The following is a 23,260-nucleotide window of genomic DNA, read 5'->3' on the forward strand; positions in this document are numbered from 1 at the left end:
GCTGCTACTGACACACAGACACATCTCAGTTCAGTTGTCCTGAGTCTCTTGGTGTCCTACAGACTGTGAACAGTAGAACCTTGGAGATATTTTGGTGGGGAGTTGGGGGGTTGCCATAAAGAGACCACCTCCTCCCTGGGCCAACAGAGGGCAGAGAAAGGTGTGAAGAGTGTGTACGGTATGTGTGTGTACACAGGGGAGGTAGGAGGGCTGTCTTGCTGGCAGGACTTTGGTGTATGGGGAAAGCCTTCTATCAAATAAGGAGTGCTTCTGTTTTTCCTGAGGGAGGGGAATGTCCTTCACTTTCCCTCCCCTTGCTCACAAGCACTCGTGCAAGACATGCATGTTGGTGCAGTTCAAGCAGCTGACATGGCAGCACCAGTGAAATGTGCAGTTGCAGCGCTCGGTGACCCGCTGCATCCGGGTTCGGTACCCCCTCCCGCAGCACAGCAGTTCACAGCCGTCCAGGGCCGGAGATGAGCTGTTGCAGGAGCGCCCAGCTGTGCCCACTGTGCCCGTCTTGCCACTGTAGGTGCAGAAGTTGGGTGATTTCTCAAAGTAGACCAAGTCTACTGGTGAAGGAGGTTTGTGGGCCGGGTTCTCTGGCTCTAGGTGGTGCAGCTCCACTCGGGAGGCCCGGTTGCTCCCTTTGTTGCCATAGATGACCCGCGAGGCACCGTCAAAGCGGTCCTTGAGGAAGTCTCCCACTGTCCTGAAGGTAGGCAGCCGCATCCAGCAGGTCTTGACTGTGCAAGAGCCCGACATCCCATGGCACTTGCACTCCTGGCGCATCTCTGTGAAGACAGTCTAGACAACAAGAGAAGGAACACAGAAGCCTGTGAGAGACTGGAGTAGACACCAAGAGCTTCCACCAGAGCTTGCAAATGTTATTTTTACTATTATTCTACTACTATTTTCTTTTGCTTTTACTACTATTTTACTTTATTTTTCCTGCTACTTTACTATACCATTGTACTACTTTTTTTGGAAAACTTACTGTATACTGGCTACCACACTGTACCTAGATGCTTGGTTTCTAAGCCTGTGTATGTTTTGAAGTGCATTGACCAAGATATACCAAGATGGAAACCAGGAAGTCCATGGTTCCAAATCTGTCCTTGCCACAAACTACCTGACCTTAGGTAGCCTAGTATGAAGATCCCAATACTGGTCTGCCTTGCAGCTCTGATGTAAAGTTTACTGGCTATCATGCATGTCAGAGTGTGCCACTTTGCCCCTCCAGACATTTTAGTCTATAGTTCCAACCAACTAAAGCAAGCATAGCCAATCAGAGATCATGGAAACTGCTGATGAGGCCCACAGTTTTCCACCCGTGATGAACATGAAAGTGCTTTGAACAATCTACAATGCAACATATTCTTTGGCCTTATTCTTGCCACTGAGCAATATGCCCAGAATTGATCTGGATGGGTGGCTAAGGCTGGCTATATGTGTCCCTTAGATCTGTTGGACTGTGACTCCCAGTATTCCCAATCATCAGTCATGCTAGCTGGGGCATAGATGAGTTGAAGTCCAACAACATCTGGGAAACCTCCTTTTGTCCAGGATGGTTGTGCTGCTACAGCTTGCCTGTTGTTCAGCCTGGTCTCCCTTCTGTGCTCTGCTGGAAAGCCCTCCTCTCAGGAGGCCCATTCCCCCCCCCCCATTGCTGCCTGTCTTGCAAATGGGAACTATTCCCCTGGCGGACAGTGGGGCCCTCTCCCACCCACGGAATGTGGCTTCGGCTCTCCAAGCCCACAGCTTTCTCTTCCAGAGTTTTTACTGCAATTAGAAGAATTGGAACCATTTCCTTCCAGATGTGTAGGAGCCCACATGGCAGCCGGGCGTGTGGTTCTCGGCTTGGCTAGCATGCCTGGGGCTTGCCTGCTTAAGGATGCCTCCCCACCTTTTTGCAGGGAGGGGTCTTCCCACCCCCATAGCTCCACTTCTCCTGTACCATTACTGCCAGCCTCCTTGCCCTATTCCCTCCTTGCAAAAGCAGTCTCTTCCTTGCAGAAATGCAAGCAGGGACATAGGCTTCCTGACAGGAATTCACTCACATAGATATACATGCCAGCAATGCAAAGCGCATTGCTGTCCACTAACATGTGCAAATATGTCTTCATTTGCCCAGTACCTCTTGGCACATATCTGTTCATAAATGCAGGGGTCTTATCCTGAGATCAGACAGACATGTTTGAGGCACTTTTGACAATGACAGCAGAAGCAGCTTTGAGCCATAGAGCACAATTCACAGGAAAGTTGTCCTGCACCCAACCCCACTGACAAGATGAAGATCTGTGCAAGAACACACTCTTGTGTAAAGGGGTACAGCTCCTTTCCTTTCCATGAGGCCCTAAGAAAATGGCAGAGTTTGGCAGATTTACTCTTTTGGGAGTACAGTTGCCAATGGTCAAGGGATTCTGAGCACTGTGGTCTCAAAAAGTACTGTGCCAAGCTATGTAATTGTGCTTGCTGTTAAATATCCTCTTGAATGGATAAAAAGGTCAATTTGGATTTCCTGGCAAATAGATTTAAATCTCACAAAGCCTGATTTCTGGGAGCAAAGTGGGAGAAGTGGAGGAAAGAAGCTCCCAGTGTGAGGTGACTGATTTATTGGGAGAGACGGTGTAAAATAGTTTTAGACCTTTAAAGAGAGGAGGATGTAAATTTAAGAATAAACATGCTGGTAGCTGTTTAAAGAAATTGTATTGATACTAGAGGAAGTAGGCACGTTGTTGTGCCTGGTGGCGCAGTGGTTAAATGCAGCCACTCACTCACAAACCATAAGGTTGTGAGTTCAATACCAGCCAGGGGCTCAGGCTCGACTCAGGCTTGCATTCTTCCAAGGTCGCTAAAATGAGTACCCAGATTGTGGGGGGCAATTAGCTTACAGGCGTAAACCACTTAGAGACTGCTTAGCTAGTATGAAGCGGTATATAAATGAAGTTGCTATTGCTATTGTTGTTGTTGTTTGGCTTCAAGTTGTTTCCAACTTACAGTGGCCCTTAAATGGGGTTTTCTTGACAAAGGGTGTTTGCCTTTGCCTTCCTTGGAGACTGAGGGAGTCCACCCAGAAGGTTTCCATGACTGAGTGAGAATTTGAACCCTGGTCTCCCAATATCTAGTCTAACACTCGAACTACTACACTATGCTGGCTCTTAGGAAGTGGATACTCTAAGGGTATTTTGGAGAGGGGACCACCTTTTTCCAACCTGCTCCCCAGATGCATTAGAGTATAAATCCATCTGTGGGTGATGGGGATAGTAACTCAACACATCTGGTGGGGTCCAGGTTGATGATGGCTGGTTTAAATGTATATATCCTGATAAGGGATGCAGTGGCTTAGTGGTTAAAGACACCAATTCTGATGATCATAAGATCGGAAGGGTGGCAGTTCGAGGCCTCAGTGCTGCATGATGGGGTGAGCTCCTGTCACTAGTCCCAACTTCTGCCAACCTAGCAGTTCGAAAGCAGGCAAATGTAAGTAGATAAATAGGTACCACATTGGTGGGAATATAACAGCATTCAGTGCAGTCATGCTGCCACATAACCACCAGAGCAGTCCTCGGACAATGGAGATGAGCACTGCCCCCTACAGTCAATTATGACTAGACATTCATATCAAGGGAGAACAGCCCTCCTTATTCATGGTTTTTTTATCCACAGATTCAAGAATCTATGGCTTGAAAATATTCCAAAAAAGTATAAAATCCAAATAGTAAACCTTAAATTCCAAATAGCAAACCTTGATAAGGGAACCATTTTGCTCTGCCATTATATTTAATGGGACTTGAGCATCCGTGGATTTTGTTATCCACAGGGGATCCTGGAAGCAAACCCCAACAGATAATAGGGTCTCACTGTACTTTTACCATTACCTCTATGCTGATAATAGAAATTTCTTAACCAAGATGAGGGAGCTGGTATACTTGGAGGCAGAAAGGAAACAGATATCAGAAGCAGGAGTGGGAGTAATGCAGCTCTCCAGATGTTCTTCAGTTGTAACTCCCACCAGCCTCAGCTGGCATAGCCAATAATAAGAGTTGATGGGAGTTACTGTCCAACAACTTCTGGAGGATCTCTGTGGCCTAACCTTGTTTTAGAAAAAAAATAGGCAACTGGGTAGACAGACACATGACAGAGTTTCATAAAATTATTACTGTTGTGAGGAAAATGAAAGCAAAGGAGGAGAAAATATCCCTCACAATACAAATATTGATTGGACATTCACTTTTTTTGCTCAATGTTTCATCAGTTTATGAAGTTTGCTCCTGGGAGATGTATTGCTGGTGACTTGCTTAGATAGCTCTTAAAGAGAATTGGGGAAAATAACAGAGGATATGTCTGTGAAAGATAGTGTGAGGAAAATTCAAGGTTCAAAGAGTGTACATTGGAATGCTATTGCCTTCATGCCTTGCTTGTAAGCTCTTTTGATGCATCTGGCCAGTCACGTTGGGAAACAGGCTGTCCCCCAGCCAGTATGGCCAGTGCACACAATTATTTCTGTGTACATTGCAATCAGCCTAGACTTGACTCTGAGAGTGGGGTGGGATGGGAAGACACTGAAATATTCAAGAAATCTATTCAATAGATAAAATAGGCAGCACAAGTCAACTCCTGTTGACCTCACCATGTTACAAAATAGTTATGTGAATAGCATCTTCCAGTCTCCCTCTCTTCTAATCTCTCTCACTCTCACTCTCTCTCTCTCTCCCTCTCCCTCTCACATATATGTCATTGCCACACACAGAACTTAGAAGAGGTCCTGTTTTGGAGCACAACCCCCAGAATTTTGCAGCCACCACGGCCACTGGTCATACTGATTGGAGGACTGTGGGAGCTATAGTCCAAAAAGTACCTCTTCCGATCTCCCTCTCATACAGAGACACTTTGATGCACACTTGCTGGTCCATAGATTCTTACCAGACGTCCTGCCTCATTGTTGTGCAAATTCATCAAGAAACGCAGATCCCGCCCTTTCTCATTGGAGTCAATGAACTCTCGTCCAAAGACCCTGCCAAAGTCAACGTTGTCACTGCAGCCACCCCAGTGCCAGTCCGGACCACCTGGGCCCCGCCGGCGGTAGTCACAGGTGCATGATTCAATGGAGCCTTCAGAGCAGGAGCGGGCCACCGAGTGTGTAACCCCAGCACTAGTGATAGCAAAGATGAAAGCAGTTTCTCGACAACCTAGGAGGAGTGAGAGGTAAGGAGAGAACAACATGGCACATCAGAGTGCAGCATCAAGCACTACACCTTATGAGACTCCACACAAGTGCATCCAAATAAAGCCCACTCCTCATGTTTGGATCTACACTATTATTAGCATGTGTGAGCAGCAACACCTTCTCCTGAACACCAACATACATTGAGAATGGAGGCACCTTGGAAAGTGAACTGTTCAGAATAAGTCCCACTTCTGAGCCAATGTTAGAGGTTTCGTTTTTGGCACAGTCTACCCCAAAATACTTGTGACCAAGATATCTAGAAAAAGTGTTGTCTCCTTTATATACAACCATTCAGCCTTTGAGATGTTTAAAAAAGACCCTGTGAGCTGTCTCATGACTAATGGATTGCCATCATGTCACATCACAAAAGCAGGCCTTCTCAGCATTGGCATCACACACTGAAACATTCAGGAAGAAGAAAATGTGACAAGTGTTAAACACCTTCTGAAAATATACTTGTTTCTGCAGTATTCCCTTGGCTTGTAAAATTGATTAGGATGCTGCCTATTTTTACTATTTTATTTTTATGTTGTGTGTTTATGCATGTGTGTGTGTAAAAATAATGTCAGTTGTAGTTTTTATAGCATATTATGTGTACATTACTTAGGCATGTTAATACAGTAAGTCACATATAAGTATCATAAATAAATATTCAGATTCAGTGCAACCAATTCTTTTTTTAAATGTGGAGAATTAAAACATCCTGTCTCACAATTGGAAACAATCCCAAGATCTTTCTGTCTATCCTTTGCACTGTCTACAAGACACATCACATCAGCAGGTATGAACCACACAAAATGATGGTGTCCTCCACTACTACTCCTGTAATGTAGTCATCTGTCTGCTAACCTCCTCTCTTACTTGAGCTTTCAGCCCAGATCTGCCATATTAAACAGAGAGACAGAGATGCTCTAAGAAAGGTACTTACACAGTCAATTCTTTTGGAGTAAGTATTCAGGAAAGCAAACTGAAGCACATGTACATGAAGGTAGAGGAAAGCACCAGGTTATGATCCAAAGTGCCTTTAGATCAGTGGTTCCCAACCTTCCTAATGCCACGACTCTTTAATACAGTTCCTCATGTTGTGCTGACCCAAACCCATGAAATTATTTTCATTGCTACTTCATAACTGCAATTAAATAGGTGTTTTCCAATGGTCTTAGGCGACCCCCATGAAAGGGTCATTCAACCCCAAAGGGGTCCTGACCCACAGTTGGGAGCCACTGCTTTAGATCTTTGTCCTGTCCTGTCCTGTCCTATTCTATCCCAATTATTTATTATTTCTGTGAATCTGAGAGTTTTAAAGTGCAAAGGTTCTGCTTAGGTGATTGTAACATAACATGACACTGACACCAGTAAACACAAATGCATGCTTGTCACTGAGAGGAGGGACTTGATGTAAATAATCTGGCTGAACATGCAACAGGAGTTGCTAAAACATGATGCAGCCACTTTGAGAAATGGGGAACCATCTGAGAACCACATGTATGCCACATTGAGTTCAAATGAAGAATGAAAATGAGTAGTGTCATCCTCTCCAAGAACAATTTTCCACAGTGACTATTACCCCTTGTTATTATAACTATGGATGGACACATTTATCGCATTCTGTTCTACTCAAGCTTTCCAATGTTAAGTTTGTTTTGTCCTATATCAACATTAGTTTGCATTTTTAAAAAAACACCCAAGGGCACATGAAAATTCATACTTAGTTTGATATTCATTTGTCTTGATACAAACTTTTCCTAACATGCACATTTTTTAAAGCAATTTTCCTTCATACAATCAGTTTTGTTGCCATTTCCAGTATTATATACAGTTTTTGTATGAATAAGTGGCCTTCCATATCCACAGATTCTTTAACCATTGAGTCGACCACCCACAGCTTGAAAATATTTTTTTAAAGAAAATTCCAAAAAGCAATCCTTGATTTTGCTATTTCTATATAAAGGACACAATTTTACTGCCTCATTGTGTATAATAGGACTTGAGCATTCACAGATTTTGGTAGCCACAGGAAGTCCTGGAAGCAAGGGCCCACTGTATTATGATCTGTGATCTGTATCACTATATTCAGAAAAAAAATTTCTTTATCATTGTGTTCCAGTTTGTATGATGAGGAAGTGTACATTTGATAAGTTACTTTTAAGAAATAAACCAAAGAAATTGCTCAGCCATCCTTGATGATAACTTGCATAGCATTTGGTAAGAAGCGGCCCCCAAAATGGCATATTTTCTTCTCCCAGCCCAACCTCTCATTCTTGTTTTATACAGTGTCTATTAGATCGTAAATCTTCTAACAGGGTTATGCTAGTTTGTCCAGTGGTTAGAAATGACAGGTGCTTAGGGAAATCACGCTAAACTACTTACAAGGAAGTAACACCCCCCTTGAGTACAACACACACACATCCCTGAGTACAACAGTAAACCATTTGAGTCATCATACTTAGGATTAGAACAAGATGCATAGTGTTAGAACAATGTGCAGTGTTAGAAAAAGAACAATGCATTAGCTGCTTCTTTACCAGGCATAGAAACTGACCAGGCAAGCCTCCAGATATTCTTTGATTGCAGCACCCAGCATTCTTTACTATTGGCTTATGCTGGCTAGGGCTGCTTGGAGTTGAAGTCCAATAACACATGGCAGGCTGCGTGATTCCTATCCCTGCTCTGTACAAAAAGTAGCACTGGAGAGCAGTTGCTTAAGTGCTAAAGGCATTGCAGTAATCTCTACCTGCGAAATACAGGCTGATAATGAAAGGGGTGCATTTGCTTGAGAAGCTCTTGGGCTCCCCTACAGGTGTGACAGGGCATGTGCCATCTTTGACCAGTTACTGTGTATACACTCATTTGTAAGGCTAGAAATTTTTAGTCAAAAACTCCAAAAACCTGAGCCAACTTATCCACTGTCAATGTATGTACTATACCTGAACTCTTATTTAAAAAGGAACCATTCCCTGGTGAAAGTCAAGACTGTAATCTGTTCTGGAGGCACTGACCTCCCTCTGTTCTCTCATCCATCCAGCCTTAGGATGAGCACAAACAGTTATGCCTGGTGGAATTTTGTAAATTCTTTGGCATCATTTTCCTTTTCCTCATCCCTTAGATCCTTGATTATATGCCTCTAGGTTTTACCTTCAACTTATTGGGTCATATAAAATCCACAATTTTGGCCCCAAAACCTGCCCTCAACTTATACATGAGGTCGGCTTATAGTCAAGTATATATGGCCAACACACTTTATGCAGCCACCTTCTGTATGACAATGAAAACAAGATGGATGTTCTATCTGAAGGGAAAAGATACAGCATTGGGGACCAGCTACAAAGGAGACAGAAGAGCAAGGATGTTTGGGTTTTGTTGCATATCTCTGATTCCCATCAATGTCCTCACACTGCTCTTCTTTCATATCAGTTTGCAGGACTTTTTATGTCTTGCAAGAATTTTCATGTGTATTTTCTTTTCATTTTTTAAAAAAGTGTGTGCATCGGTATGCATTTTTAATGTTCACATTTTAATGTGTTTTCTCCAGGAACATTGTTTTTATGCATTTTTCCAGCTGAACATAGTTTGAACCACTTGTGCTTTTAAAAATATAGATGTGCAATGTTGCACAACCTATTTCTCTGAAACACATCAAAACCCTCACAAATGTGCACTTTGCAGAGGCAGGGTGTGAGCATTGTTTCCTTGTCAAGAGGTGACACTGGGTACCTTCATGGAATCTTTCATCAAGAATTTCGAACCCAGTGAAATCCCAGAGCTTGGGGAAGTTTCTTTTTCAAACTACAATTCCCCATTCCCCAGCTGGTGGCAACCCTCGCCAGGGAACTGTGGGAGTTGTAGTCCAAAAAAGCTGTTTCCCAAGCCCAGCCTTGCTTTGGTGGAGCATCAGTCATCTTGGCTAGACTGCCGAGATGATAGGTATCTTTCTCTAATGGCTGCAATCCAACACCCTCTTAGCGTAGCATAAATAGCTACACCCAGAAATATGCCACACAATCCCCCTGCAGAACAGCAACAATATGCAACAAGTGTCAATGGTTGAGTGCCATGGCACAATGCACAATATAAGAGATACAACCACATCTTGTTATGCACCATGTGCAGTTTGTAAAGACAGAGCTCAGATTAACATGCTGTCTGCCCAACTCCACTTCTGCTGCTATCAGCAGTATATGCCAGTTGTGCAATGGTGATTTACACTGCATGACTCACACATGTTCTTAACAGGATCCTACCCACCGTCTCCTTCTTTCTCTCCAATCTCACTTGGCATGGTGCTAAGTGTTGACAGTTTGTTCCTACTGTCTACTTGTAAATCAGCTTGGTTAAATTTTTAGGAATATTTAGGAATGAGAAGTTTACTGGATCTTTGTGTATGACACATGATTTTCTTAATTTTAGGAACCATTATAGGAAGGGTTTTATTGAGGCTACAAATTTAACTCCCCCTTCCCGTCCCTACTCACACATAGGAAGCGGATTGTCTCTGTTGTCTCCTCAGATTCTCACAGTATAAATAGCCTTACAATTCTTCACAAACATAAACCTTCACCAAGTAAAGCATCCCAGTTAAGCTGATGTACTAAGTCATCAGTGCTATAAATATCATGGGGACTAAGTTTTGCTTCGTACATGATGGTGAATGACTGTCAAGCATTATCATCGTTTCACATTATCTCCTGAAATATCCAAAGTACAACAGCCTTAATTTACAGTCCAGTCAATACTATACAATAGTGGGCAGAGGGGAGATGAGGAGGGAAGAGGAAGCCACCCAGAAAGTGATTTATTAAAATTTATCTGCTTAGATTCCACTGAACTATGGACTGGATGGTTAGTTATTCTACGACTACTGATACAATGGGAATGAGAAATATCCAAGGGGAGGATGAGCCTCACTTAATGTAACAAACCTTACAAAGCAGCTACAGCCTTTGGAAAAGCCTTCCATTGGCCAAAAAGAGAGACACTGCTTTAACTGCCACAGTTCAGTACTATGGAATTCTGTGATTTGTAGTTTTCTGAGATATTTAGATTTCTCTCTCAGAGTTCGGTTGCAACAACAGCAACAATAATAATAACAATATCAGCAGCAACAACAAAAACAACATTTATGTATAATGCCCTTTGGTGGAAAAGTGTGGGACATCAGAACAAATACAAAAACAATAAAAAGATAACAATAAACCACAAATCCCAGGATTCCACAGGATGGAGCCATGACAGCTCAAGTGATCTCAAACTGCATTAATTTTGCAGCGTGGCAGAAGCCCTAGTCTCACCATCTTAGTTATGTTTGGTAAAATTACAATAGATGGCCTTTTTGGTAGCAACTCCTACTCAGTATCTCTTGCACGGGGATCCAAACTCCCTCTCTGTGATGTTTCCACAGCAAGCCAAAACCTTTCTATGCAAATAGGCATTCAGCAGCTGACTAGCTAACATGGTCAGTGGACTTTAAATGGAAGTGCTTGTGTTTTAAATATTTTACTGCTTATTTATTATCAATGCTCAAGTGGGGTTTTAAAATAATTTCAACTGGTGTTTTAAAAGTATAATTAATTTGATTAATATTTTGATATATATATATTATTGATTCTCTTTTTATTATAACCTTTTTAAAAATTATGTTGGAAACTGTTTTGCATCTCTGGAAGAAAATTTATAAATTTTAAAAATTAAATAAATATACATGTCTACCGAATTCAGTGAGGCAAGTTCCTAAGCAAATATTTATGAGTGAAAACCTAAGTACTGCAATGTTTAAACATGATGTCTGATTCACTGGGAACATTTTTTTTAATTGAGGAATGTTAATTCACTAAATGCTGGTATTCCCTTTAAAGAGGTCCATCCATGGTTGCTTTGCTGGGAAGAAAGGGGAAGGGAGAGCAAGTGGAGGCATATTAGAGTAAGAAAGTCTGAGAGTTTGTGGGAAAGGAATGTCTTTCCTCTTCATATCGGGGGTGAGGGGGATAGTAATAATAACTTAACTATAAAATCTAAAAAAACACATGATGCCTGATGTACAAATCCCAGCTGTTAATTTGTTAGGATATATGCTGTACTCTGTTTCTCTGTTGATCCCTAAAGTAAACTTGGGTTTGCTTGGTTTTTGCATACAGGACCTGCATGGCCAAACTGCCTTCTCAACATAATGTGAGTGATCAAGAGGGGGCAGAGGAGATGAGAGCCATCACGCTCCATCTCACATATCTCCAGGGTACCAAGTTTCAGAAGGCTATCATGCGTATATTTTTCTGGTTCATTTTTCACCCTGATGAGGGGGGTTGGTGACCCTCTTCTCATATCTTCTTATTCTGGTTATTACCTACCAAAGGCAGTAACTGTGGATTGGCTTTGGTAATTCTCCTGCACAATGAATGACCTTTGATGCCAAAGGAAATGAAAAGAGTACTATCCTGTAAAGACTTTGTACTGTCTTTGTCTATTCCATTTTGTATTGTTTCACTGAAGAAATAAAACTGTTATAGCATTATTTCCCCACTTTAATTGCTATAAATGCCTCCTGTGGAATTCTGGGGTTTATAGTTCAGAGGCTTAAAACCCCTCTGGTTGAGAATTTGAAATGCCTCTCTCTAAACTACAAATCCCAGGATTCCACAGGAGGCAGCCCAAGCAGTTAAGGTGAAATAATAGCGCAGTGACAATTTAGTGTGATATTGACCAAGGTCCAAAACACACTGCAGAAATAATCCAGTTTGAGACTGGTTTAACTGCCCTGGCTCAGTGCTAGGGAATTCTGGAACTTGGTAGTTTTGTCAGCCATTTAGCTTTCTCTATCAGAGAGCTCTGGTGCCGCAATAAACTACAATCATCAGGATTCCCTAGCACTGAGCTAGGCAGTTAAAGCAGTCTCAAGATGGATTATTTCTGCAGTGTGTTTTGGACCCAATCTAAAAAAATGGTGGAGGATGGAGCTCAAACAGGCTTAGAAGGCCCACAGTCACTGGCTCCAATATTCACTTACACGTTGTCCAAAAAGTGTTGTGTTCTTGCTCCTACCTTGTTTTACTGAGATTACCACTGATATCCTGAATCAAGAGACGGGGCACAAAGATCTGTCTAGGCAGAACTACACCAAATCTCCCCTCGTCAGTACCTGCAGAATTGCCTTCCTTCTGCAGGCCACCCAATAAGGTCATATAGTAGTCAGAGAAGAAGGAGAGGCAGCAGATGAACAGCTGGCTATGTCCTATAGCCAGCTCACAATGATAAGGACCCCTGAAGGTCCTGGAGAATGATGCCATCACTGTGCAGACAACGCTAGGGACATAACCAGTCAATCCACAGCTATTCCTTTTTCTCCCCTAGCTAGTAAATTACCATGAGTGTGTGCATTTGAGTGGAGAGGGTAGGTGAGGTTTTGGGGGATGGGATAGCTGTTGCATAAGAAGGTAGTGAATTCCCCCTCTACAACAGTAAAAAAAAAAATGGCGGGATACCACCGCCATTTAGTACGTATAGGATACGTACTAGGGTTAGGAAGGGGCGGTGCTTCCGCACCCCCCTAACCCTAGTACGTATCCTATACGTACAAGATGGCGGCGCCCTTCTACATGGGCGCCGCCATCTTTACGTACTGGACGCACAGCGTCCAGACGTGTCGCGGCGCCTATGACGTCGCGAGTCCGCGCCAGCGGCCTCGCGCGACGTCAAGATGCGCGCGCGAAAGAAGCTCCGAAATGGAGCTTCTTTTTCGGTCCGCGCGGGAGTCGGGCCGTGGGAAGGCTCCGGCTCCCCCACGGACCTACTGGCGGCGGCGGCGGCAGACCGCCGCAAAGCGGCGGTCTGTACCCCACCAGAATATGTCATAAGCAGGATGCCAGTCTTTGCGAGTGTGTGTTTTTGCAGTGCTAATCTATTTCTCTTTTCCATACAGTTGATTACTTGATTGGTATGTTTTTTGCAAGATTATTGGTTTTTATACCTATCCTCTTAGCTGCCATGATATGTCAGTAGGACAACAATGACATAATCAACACCACCATTCATCTTGAGCAAGCTTAAGTTGCTTCACTGCCTTTGAAACAGTCAGGTTTAAGCAGACTAGCTGTTAAAAGACTGAAACACTAGATCAGGGGTCAGCAACCCCGGCCCACAGGCCGGATGCTGCCCCGCTGCCACTGCCAAGGCCGCCTCCTCCTTCCACTGCAGCAAAGGGGGCCCCGTGGGCCGAGAAGGGCCCCCCAGGGCCCTTGCGGCCCCACGCCTCTCTCCGGAGGGAGGCCTGGGGCCGCACGGGCCGAGAAGGGGCCCACGGAAGTGGCCTGCCCCCTCCGCGGGCTCCCCCCATGGCCCTTACGGCCCCAGGCCGCTCCTTCCGGAGGGAGGCCTGGGGCTGCAGGGTTGAGAAGGGGCCCACGGAAGTGTCTCCGCGCTGGCCGCCTCCTGGGCTCCTCCACGGCCCTGGAGCCCTTTCGGCCGAAGGGAAGAGCTGAAGGAAAGGCCTGGGACGGGTGCCCAAGTCCTTCCCTTCGGCCTCCTCCCTGCCCCTTCGGCCAAAAAGGGCCCCTTGGAGCCCTTTCGGCCGAGGGAAGAGCCTGGGACGGGTGCCCAAGCCCTTCCCTCGGCGAAAGGGCCCCTTGGAGCCCATTGGCGAAGGAAGGGACCAGGAGGAGAGGGTGGGCACACGCCTCCTCCTCCCCGCAGGGCTTCGTGGAAGCTCCGCCCCGGGCATGTGGCTCCGCCCCCGGAGGGTGGAAGCTCCACTCCCTCCCCCCGCTTGGCCCCCCCCCATTTGTCCGAGGGACAGCATCCCAGCCCCCGGCTCCAAAAGGTTGTTTACCCCTGCCCTAGACATTCCTTTTTTTTGGAACTAATAAGGTTTTGCCACAAGACATTTTTTTTCCATTTTTGATGCTGAAAAAAAAAGTTAATACTGCTACCTCTTAGAAAATTATCTTAGTTCTAATTAGCATTGCCAGAATGAAAGCTGGAGAGGGCTCCTGTACCGTTAATGGTTGTATTGAAGAGGGAGTTTCAGCCAGTGTTGTTTGTTGCCTTGTTGCATTACAAAGAACAGCTGCTGAAATTCCCCACAACCATGAAAGGTACAGGAGTTTTCTCCAGTTTTCAATCTGAAAACCTTGGTTCTAGAACTTTTTGAGAAAGAGGAAATAACCTCTGTAACCTCTGGGTAGGGCAGAAGCTTCAGAAAATCTTTGTTTTCTTCACCAGACTCAAGTTCACTTCTGCCTTGTGAGGGAGGAGATGGGTCTCATAATCTCCTCAGGAAAAAAAGTACTGAAGCTCTCTGGATTAATAATAATTAATAAACCTCTGAGGGACAATTCTGGGATCTGGCAGGGACATAGCCAGGATTTTGGGAAGGGGGGGGTCCAAACTAAGTACCATCATTATAAAGGGGCTTGGGTGCAGTGGCGCAGCGGCACACACCATTCATTTTATCTAACAGAAGGGGGGCGGACCCCTTGGCTACGTCCCTGGATCTGGGACCATTAAACTAAGATTTACTAAGGTGGAGCCATGCCAGGTTATATTAAGGTTGGGTATCGCTAGGTGACCTTACATGCTCTCAGCCTCAGGGGAAGGCAATGGCAAACCTCTTCTGAACAAATCTTGCTAAGAAAACACCATGATACGGTTACCTTAGGGTCGCTATTTGTCAGAAATGACTTGAAGGCACACAACACAAACACACACACACACACACACACACAGATCATTGACTGACTGACAGGTTTGGAAGGGATTTCCTTAAAATTCCCCAATATTGTGAGCATACACTTGACAGTTAAGTCACAAAGAGAAAAGAAGAGGGGAATGTGATCCACTAACCAGATCCTAGTGCAAAAGGCATATACTGAGATATATTTTAAAAACTCTGAGCCCAAGAATTTCTTTGTTTTAGGAGTATAATCTATGTGTGTTATTTTGTTGTCACTATTGTTAAATGGCTGTATACTCTCCAATATTTCACAGTTAAAAACCGGGACACATGTGGCCAAGCAGCTTCAGAACATGGGCAAGATGGCAAATGTTATTAATGAGGAAGAATGTACAGTGTAGGAGAGGCTGCAACAGTTTGCTTTTGGCTGGGTCTACAGGGAAGGATAAGACTTCCCCCTCTCTCCAATGAATTAATGAAATATTTTTGCACTTAATTTAATTTTTTGCAAAAATTAAAGTATGCTGAGGACAAAGGGGGAAAGGAGGAGGAAGAGAGAAAAACCGGGACATTTTAAGAGCAGTAGGAAAAGTGGGATGACAGAGGGTTAATTGGGACTGTCCCTGTCAAATTGGGGCACTTGAAGATTTATGTCACTAGAAGTCAGAAATCTTTGCCAGTCTACCCAGAGATCAGTCAGTAGACCCAGATTTCTCCTTTGCCAACCCCAGCCTTCCAACAGATGCTGTCAAACAAGCTCTGAGGCTGGCCAGCAAGTTGAGCCTTGCTTAATTTTAATCATAGAGCAGCAATGTTGTGAGCCCTCGGCACATTTCCTGTGGCCACCACTCTCTGGAGCTGTTGACGATGGTGGTTCTGTGGTGAATGGGCACACACGCATGCCATTCTGCAAATCACCATTTAGGAAACGGAAAAGAAAAAGAGTCAAGTCATAAGATGAGGGAAAGAATGGCAGACAGGAAGAGGGATGGCATGAAACTTCTTTCGGCTTTATGCAAACCTTTATAATTCTTTACTGAGAAATACACTGTTGTATCTTTCTCACTTCAAAAAACTGGGAAATAGAAAGCAAACAGTGGTGTATCCCAAAATGTATTTTAGTCTCCTTGTGTTATTTTCTGAATAGCGCTTTGCCCAGAAACGTCTATATCATAATATACCTCTTTGCATTACTGCCAAGGTTCCACTGGATCACTTTGCATTATTTCCTACACTATAAAGATTGCACAGAAAATTCACTTGGCCTGATGTAAAATTCACTTGTCACTTAAAAGAGAGACAGGGGGTGTATGGCCCTTGATATGTTTTTAGACTGCACCTCCCATGATCCTGCACAACTGGCTTTCCTGACTAAGGATGATTGGAGCTAGAAAACTACAGTTGCCCAGCCCTGCTGTAAGGCATGATGAAAAATACTATCAATTTACGTTAGGACTGCAGAGACATACAAACATTTGCATAGCACTTGGGGATGTTACTTTTTGGATTACAACTTCCAGGTGCCCCCAGTCAGTATGGCCTGGTATTCTTGGTCAAGGCCAAGAAGAGACATAATAGATGGGAGAGGTTCAGGGTTCAGGACCCTGGGGGCCTGGGCAGTGAAAAAAGCAGCAAAATAAATGTTATCTCAAAATAACAGAGTGGCTATAATGTCTGTTGCTAAACCTCAGCATATCTAATCCTTCTGTAAGGCCCCAAAATTACAATTAATAAGATTCAGACATGGCAAAGCAAAACATATATTTAGTTTGTAGGAAAACGGGATGGGAGGCAATGATAACACATTTTGCAACAGGCCCAGTGCCAGCTCTCAGCAGCCCTGATGATAGGTGGTGTATTCTGGGCACTGCATACCCATCAACATTTCACAGATGGCATGTGGCCAAGCAATGTCAGAGTGTGGTCAAGATCACAAAAGTTATTAATGCAGAAAAACAGACAGACTAGGAAAGGCTGCAGCAGTTTCATTTTGCCTGAGACTACAGGGAAAGCCAAGACTCTACTCCATTTTCTTCTCTCCCCCTGCTGAGTTGAGTCCAAACTATTTCTGCACTTTGAACTCAGTTTGCAAAGACTGAAATAATCTGAAGATAAAGGGGGAAAGTGGGATGAGGTAAGAGAAATTGGTACATTTTAAAAGCAGCTGAAAAAGTGGGACACCAGAGGATTATATAGGACTGACTCTCCCAAATTAAGACAATTGGTGAGCATGTTATTTCAGTCTGCTGATTATTCTGGTTTCCTTTTTCTACACCCTTTCCAGTCTGAAATATTTTTTTCCAAGTGCACCAAGCAGAACTGTAACAGAATTCCAGATATAGCTGCACCATGGGTATTTAATACTGGCATTTAAAAAAAATTCTTTTCTAATTAAGAGGAGAGAGAACATGGGATATTTTAAAAGCAGCTGAAAAGGTGGGATGACAGAGGATAAATTGGGATGGTGTCTTCCATATCAGGGTAGTTGGAAGCTGTGGGGTTGTTGCCCTCAAAGCAATTTCCCCCCAGCTCTAGCTCTTTTTTCAGCTCACTGAATAACCTCTTTTTCCAAATTTTCTCACAACCCTAGTCCAGCACTACACTCAGCCCAGAGGAACAAAGAGATGCTCATCCCAGTAGCCCTCTGTCACCACCTCCATCCTTGTCTCCTTCCTCTGCAGCCTACTTACCTCTGTTGACAATCTTGCCGAAAATGTTGGGCCCAGGAGTGGTGGGGCAATTCCAGCGCCGGTTACGGAACTGCCACTTGCATTCCTTGATGGCACTCTGCAGGCCACTGCTGATGCTGTGGAGGATGCCCGGGTTCTGGCGGATGAGCTTGCGCTGCTTACGGCTCAGCAGCTGCAGGGAAGGGTCTAGCACCAGCTGTACATTCTTGGAGTCAGTCAACAGGTTGGTGGAAGAGGCCACATTGATGATTCCCCTGGAGGTGAGGTGAAGGAGCAGACAATTGCAAGAGCTTAAATACTGGGCATGGTAGACCAAAACTTTGAAGTCTTAGACAAAGCTTGCAACATTTTTGGATTGAGAACACCCAGGATCCCAGTGGAGCCACAGTCTAAAAAAGTAACTTTTCCTCTGATCTTAAAATACAGAATGCACCACTCTTTCAGATTTTGTTATGCAAATTGCTCAGTGTGAAATTTCAAATCCTACACTCATATTTGAAACAAATTCTTTTTATTTTAGAACAAGAGATTTTGAGTTCACATTTGAAATGTATTTGGATTTTCTTTATGGTTTTGGAACACCTCAATTAGCAACAACAACAACAGTTTACATTAAAAAATTGTGCTCGATTATATTAAAAAAACTGCACTCAGACATTAAATCTCACAAATATTAAATCCTATTGTATGATGACTGTTGCATGCAGGGCATGCTATATATGACATTGCATACCAACTATTAATTTGCATAGAACTCTCTCACTTCTCTAAATATATGCCTGTGCTAACATCAGATACAGTGGGCCCTCGGTGTCTGCTGGCTGGGGTTTGATTCCAGGACCTGCTATGGATATCAAAATCTGTGGATGCTCAAGTCCCATTAAATACAGTGGCACAGTGACCTGCTGTCCCTTATATAAAGTAGGAAAATCATGGAATTTATGTCTTTTTAAAATAATTTAAGTCGTGCATGTTTAATCCATGGGTATAAAGGGATGATTGTATTTTTTGAATATTTTCAAGCCATATATGCTTCAATCAGTGGATAAAGAATCTGTGAATCCAGAGGACCAACTGTACTTACAGAGGTCCAAAACACACACCACAAATAATCCAGTTTGAGACCACTTTAACTGCCCTGGTTCAGCGCTAAGGAATCCTGGGAATTGTAGCTTGTTGTGACACCAGAACTCTCTGACAGAGAAGTCACCCCAAACTACAGTTCCCAGAATTCCATTGCATTGAACCAAGTCAGTTAAAGTGATCTCAGACTGGATCATTTCTGCTTTGGACCACAGATAACATTGCATAGATATTAACAGTTAAAACCCATGACAGCCAATAAAACCAATAACGAGCAATAATAACAAACAGCAGAGCAAAAAGAGACAACAGATAAAACTCATTATCGAGCAATTTTTAAAACTTGGCAAAACCAAGCCAGAAATTAAAAGATTCAGGCTTCCTACAGACAACCTTACTTTCTAAAGCACCAGGGAAATCAACAAAACCTACCAGAAAGAGAGTCTGGAACCATTAACCCCAGCTCTTTTTAAAGAAGAATAGATCTTTACAGTGTGGTGGAACACAGATACCAAAGAGGGAGTTTGAAAGGTCTTCCAAGGCTAGAGGTTCCAGAGCTGAGAGACAGCCACAGCGATAGCCCTCTAACTAATGCTGACAGAGCACCTAAGAGACCTTCCACAGATGATCCGAATGAACAGACATGCTCATGTTAAATGTGAAAAATACACAGACCAATGTTAAATATTCTTACATGTCAATAAAAAAAATAAGGGGACTTATATATGGCACTACTCTCAGAGTCTCTCTACGATCATTTAAAAAAAAAGTCAATGCACCGATGGCTTTCAAAGACCAGTAGCAGTGGGTCGTAGAGATGGCGTTTCAATCCGGTTATTAAATAGGAGAAGAGCAGAGTGTTCCCATTTTTAGCCAGACTCGACCGCAAAATATCTGGAGCACAGCCAAAAGGAGATTTCATATACATTTGAAATCTGGTGCATTTGGCATGCCTCACATGTTATATGGAACGAGTGAGTTAGAGAATTTCCTTCTTCCAATTAATTTCATCAAAAAGGATACCGAGAATACCAAACCATCTAGGGAATACCACTAAAAACACACTGGCCATGTGTGGCTTCCTAGACCAAGGGTGGGCAACTGTGGCAAGCTCAGAGGGCCAATTTTTTGCCTTACCCTCCAGACTGCCCCACTTCTGCTTTTGAAAAATTGATATGTTTTTTAAATGGTTAAAACAGTCCAAGGAGACTCTACAATCTATTTAAAAAGTGAATTATGATCCCTGCAGGCTTCCATCAGTGACAATTCATCCTCCCTACCCTTTGGTAAGAGATGGGGAGCATGGACATGCCAAGGATCCCCAAAACATACTTGCAGGGACACACTCTACTCACTCCTGCCATAGTCCAATTTACAAACATTTTAGCAGGATCAACCCAAATAGGAGAATCTGATACACAGCCTCTCTCTCCCTTCCTTCCAATGCTCATCCTGCTCCTATGCTATAAGCACCAGCAGCTGGGAGCGCATGCTAAAAGCTCCAGTCACCTTCCCTAACCTGATGCCCATCAGGACTCTGACTTCTGTCGTCAAGAACTGTATCATTTCCACTGCCATAGAAAATGTTTGGGGAAGGTGAGACTTGCAGTCCAACACATCTGGAGGAAGCAGATCCAGGTTGGAGGAAGGCTGCCTAAGCAACTAATAGGGGCATATCTGCAGGGAGCCAAATTAGGGTGTTTTGCATGATTTATCTACTCCCTAGGCCAAGTCCAACTGCAGTCTTTGCACCGGTGCATGTATGGGGGGGGGTGACAATGAGGATGTTGCCCTCAAATAAGAATTCTGCCTCCCCCATGAAATTTGTTCTTCACTCTCCAAATTTCTAGCTGTGCAGTAACTTAAAACTTCATTTGGGCCTTTAGAAATATAAGTTTAGGCATCCAAAGAAAGGAGCAGGGAAAGTTACCAAGGGAATGTGAACACAGCAAATAGAAGAGTTCTAGGTGTGAACTGTGGTGTTTCATTCTCTGGAATGCTAGAAATTTGAAGACCGAAAGAAAATCTCCCCTTCTACCATTTATAATATAATCCTTTGTCAGAACAACCTAGAAAGTAGTAATGGTGATGGTGATGGCGGTGGCAGCTCTGTGCCTTCAAGTCATTTCTGACTTATCATGGTTTTTTCTGGGGCTAAGAGTAAGTTGCCTAAGGTCACCCAGTGAGTTTCCATGGTTGAGGAGGGAACTGAACCCTGGTCTCCAGAGTCATAGTCCAATGTTGAAACCACTATATCATGATGGCTTCCTATTTCAGTAATTATAGTAGTAGTAGTAGTAGTATACCTTCAAGTTGTTTCTGACTTACAATTTTTGATGAAGGTGATCTGGATCCAAAGTCTGTTGCCCTTGGATCTTTGAAAAACTGGTTTACGTTGTATTTGTTTCAGCAGGATCTAAGTGCAGATGTATATAGAATACATGACAATGACTGTGTATGTATGTGTCTCCAAGCCACCTGTCAACCTTATGGATTTCATAGTATTTTTTTAGGCAAGAAAGAAGTGGTTTTGATTACTCTGTTATTATTACGAATATTACTACTAGGTTGGAGTCAAAGTCTTTGTTCAACCTAACAGCAGAAAAAGTGGCAGCACCAACAACCGATCCACTTTGTATATACTTGGGGGTTTACACATCAGGCTGCACCCAGGAGGATACCGCATATAGTCCTGGTGCAAGAACTTCTCTACACTGCAGTTCTCAGTTGTAGTGCCACTTCCCACTTGGGTCCTGGGCATCATAGGGAGAGAGAACCTCCTTGGCAGGGACGTAGCCAAGGGGGGATTCTTGGGGCCCGGACCCCTCCTTCCATTAGAAAAATGAATGGTGCGTGCCGCCGCGCCGACGCACCCAAGCCCCATTATAATGGTGGCACTTAGTCTGGACCCCCCTCCCTTCCTAAAATCCTAGCTACGTCCCTGCCCCTGACTGCACCACACATTCAGCTTGTCCTGACACATTTTGAGAGAATCCACATACAAAGCAGATGCCCCTCGCAAAGCATCTGTATCAATGAAATTTGTGGCTGAGAGGAAAGGAAGCTGTGAAATGCTGTGGACTTTCCCTGTGGGTTGCACTTCCACCAGAGGTCACAATACACCATTCCTGGCAAATCTCCTCTCTCAGAGCATTTGGTTAAACACAAGTTTCAACTGTTAACTGATGTGGCTGCTACTGGTGGTCATTTTTCTTTTGTTTCAAATACTGGTGTTTTAAATCAACTGAAACGAATAAAAGTTAATGGGAAGAATGACAAATAAAAGTAAATGGGATGCTATTTCCCCCCCTGGTTCGCTGTGAGCACCCTTCTTCAGTATTATGTGATAGTAAGCTGCTTAGTGATGCTACGGGATCGAGACATCAATCCGTTAATTATTTTGTAGATTTGTTAATTTGGTTTGTGTTATTTGGTTGATTTCACTTTCTGGTTACTAACTAGAAGCTAACAAATCCATTGATTGGTAGAATAATTATCTGCCTATAGCATTTCATCAAATGGCTGACTGATATATTGAAATTGTCAAGGTACTGCCTGAAGAAGTGCGGCCCTCAAATTTGCCACATATCTGGCCCAGACCATTTGGATAGGTAGAGGAGTGTCTGAAATAGAACCCTTGCAGCCATCTCTCTCAAAACAAGCGTTCAGAGTATCTAACAGTATTGAAGGTGCTTTCAGGAAACTAAAAATGCAGCAATGTTGTAGAAATAATGGATTTTGACACTACTTTAAGTGCTGTAGCTCTATCCTATAGCACCCTGGGGTCTGTAGTTTAACAAGGTTTTTAGCCTTCTCTGTCAAAGTGCATTGGTGCCTAACAAAACTACAAATCTCAGGATTCTGTAGGATGGAGTCGTGGTAGTAAAAGTGGTATCAAAATGCATTATTCCCACTGTAGATGCACCTTAAGAAAGCTGTAATGTGGCCGTGGTGTGGGCACAGAGTTTATTCCCTCCCTTAAAAAGAAAGGAAGGGAAATATTTTCATTAGTGCTTTCTTCTGGGCCAGCCCAAGATGTTTTGCTGCCTGAGGCAGAACATCAATTGATTCCATCCACCCCACTATCACCAATGGTACCCAATGATAGATATGTTATTTTGACAAGTGAAGAAGAAAATCGCACACAGAATCCCTGTCCGTAAAAATAAAATAATACTTTAAACAGCTAGCAAGTATCCCCACATTTCATGACACCCAAACCCTTCTGCCTGAGATAGCAGTATCATGGTAGGGTCACCCTGTATCAGTATCAGTATCACTCAGTATCATGGTAGGGCCACCGTGCAGTCAGTGTGGGGAGGGAGCAAGAAGTGTACTTTTAAATGGCTAGTGGTCTTTCCAGGAGATCCAGAAACCTAACATTTGGTGCACACATATTTAAGATCAGACATACCAATTATTAGACTAATCTGAAACTTGGGCACATTTGCACTAAAAGTTAGGTGCTCATATTTGCTTCAAAGGAGAGGCCAGAAGCAACCCAAGCTGGAGCAAATCAAACTGCATGCTGTGAAATAGAGTATTCTTCATCATCATCATCATCATCATCATCATCATCATCATCATCATCATCATCAT

At 43.5% G+C, this 23,260-nt stretch overlaps 1 protein-coding gene across 1 annotated transcript in view; it reads right to left on the reverse strand.

Moving 5' to 3' along the window:
- Positions 1-244: 244 nt before the first annotated feature.
- The window catches only part of WNT1 (Wnt family member 1), a 27,147-nt gene continuing 4,131 nt past the window's right edge, over positions 245-23,260 (reverse strand). Inside the window, exons 2-4 of the mRNA XM_042452499.1 lie at positions 17,579-17,832; positions 4,927-5,192; positions 245-807 (exon numbers count right to left, since the gene is read on the reverse strand). Of these exons, the coding sequence (XP_042308433.1) occupies positions 319-807; positions 4,927-5,192; positions 17,579-17,832 (1,009 nt within the window). The 3' untranslated portion in view covers positions 245-318. The remainder of the gene's footprint in view (positions 808-4,926; positions 5,193-17,578; positions 17,833-23,260) is intronic.

This window comes from Sceloporus undulatus, chromosome 2 (assembly GCF_019175285.1).
Source record: "Sceloporus undulatus isolate JIND9_A2432 ecotype Alabama chromosome 2, SceUnd_v1.1, whole genome shotgun sequence".
In the NCBI taxonomy this organism is placed as follows: Eukaryota; Metazoa; Chordata; class Lepidosauria; order Squamata; family Phrynosomatidae; genus Sceloporus; species Sceloporus undulatus.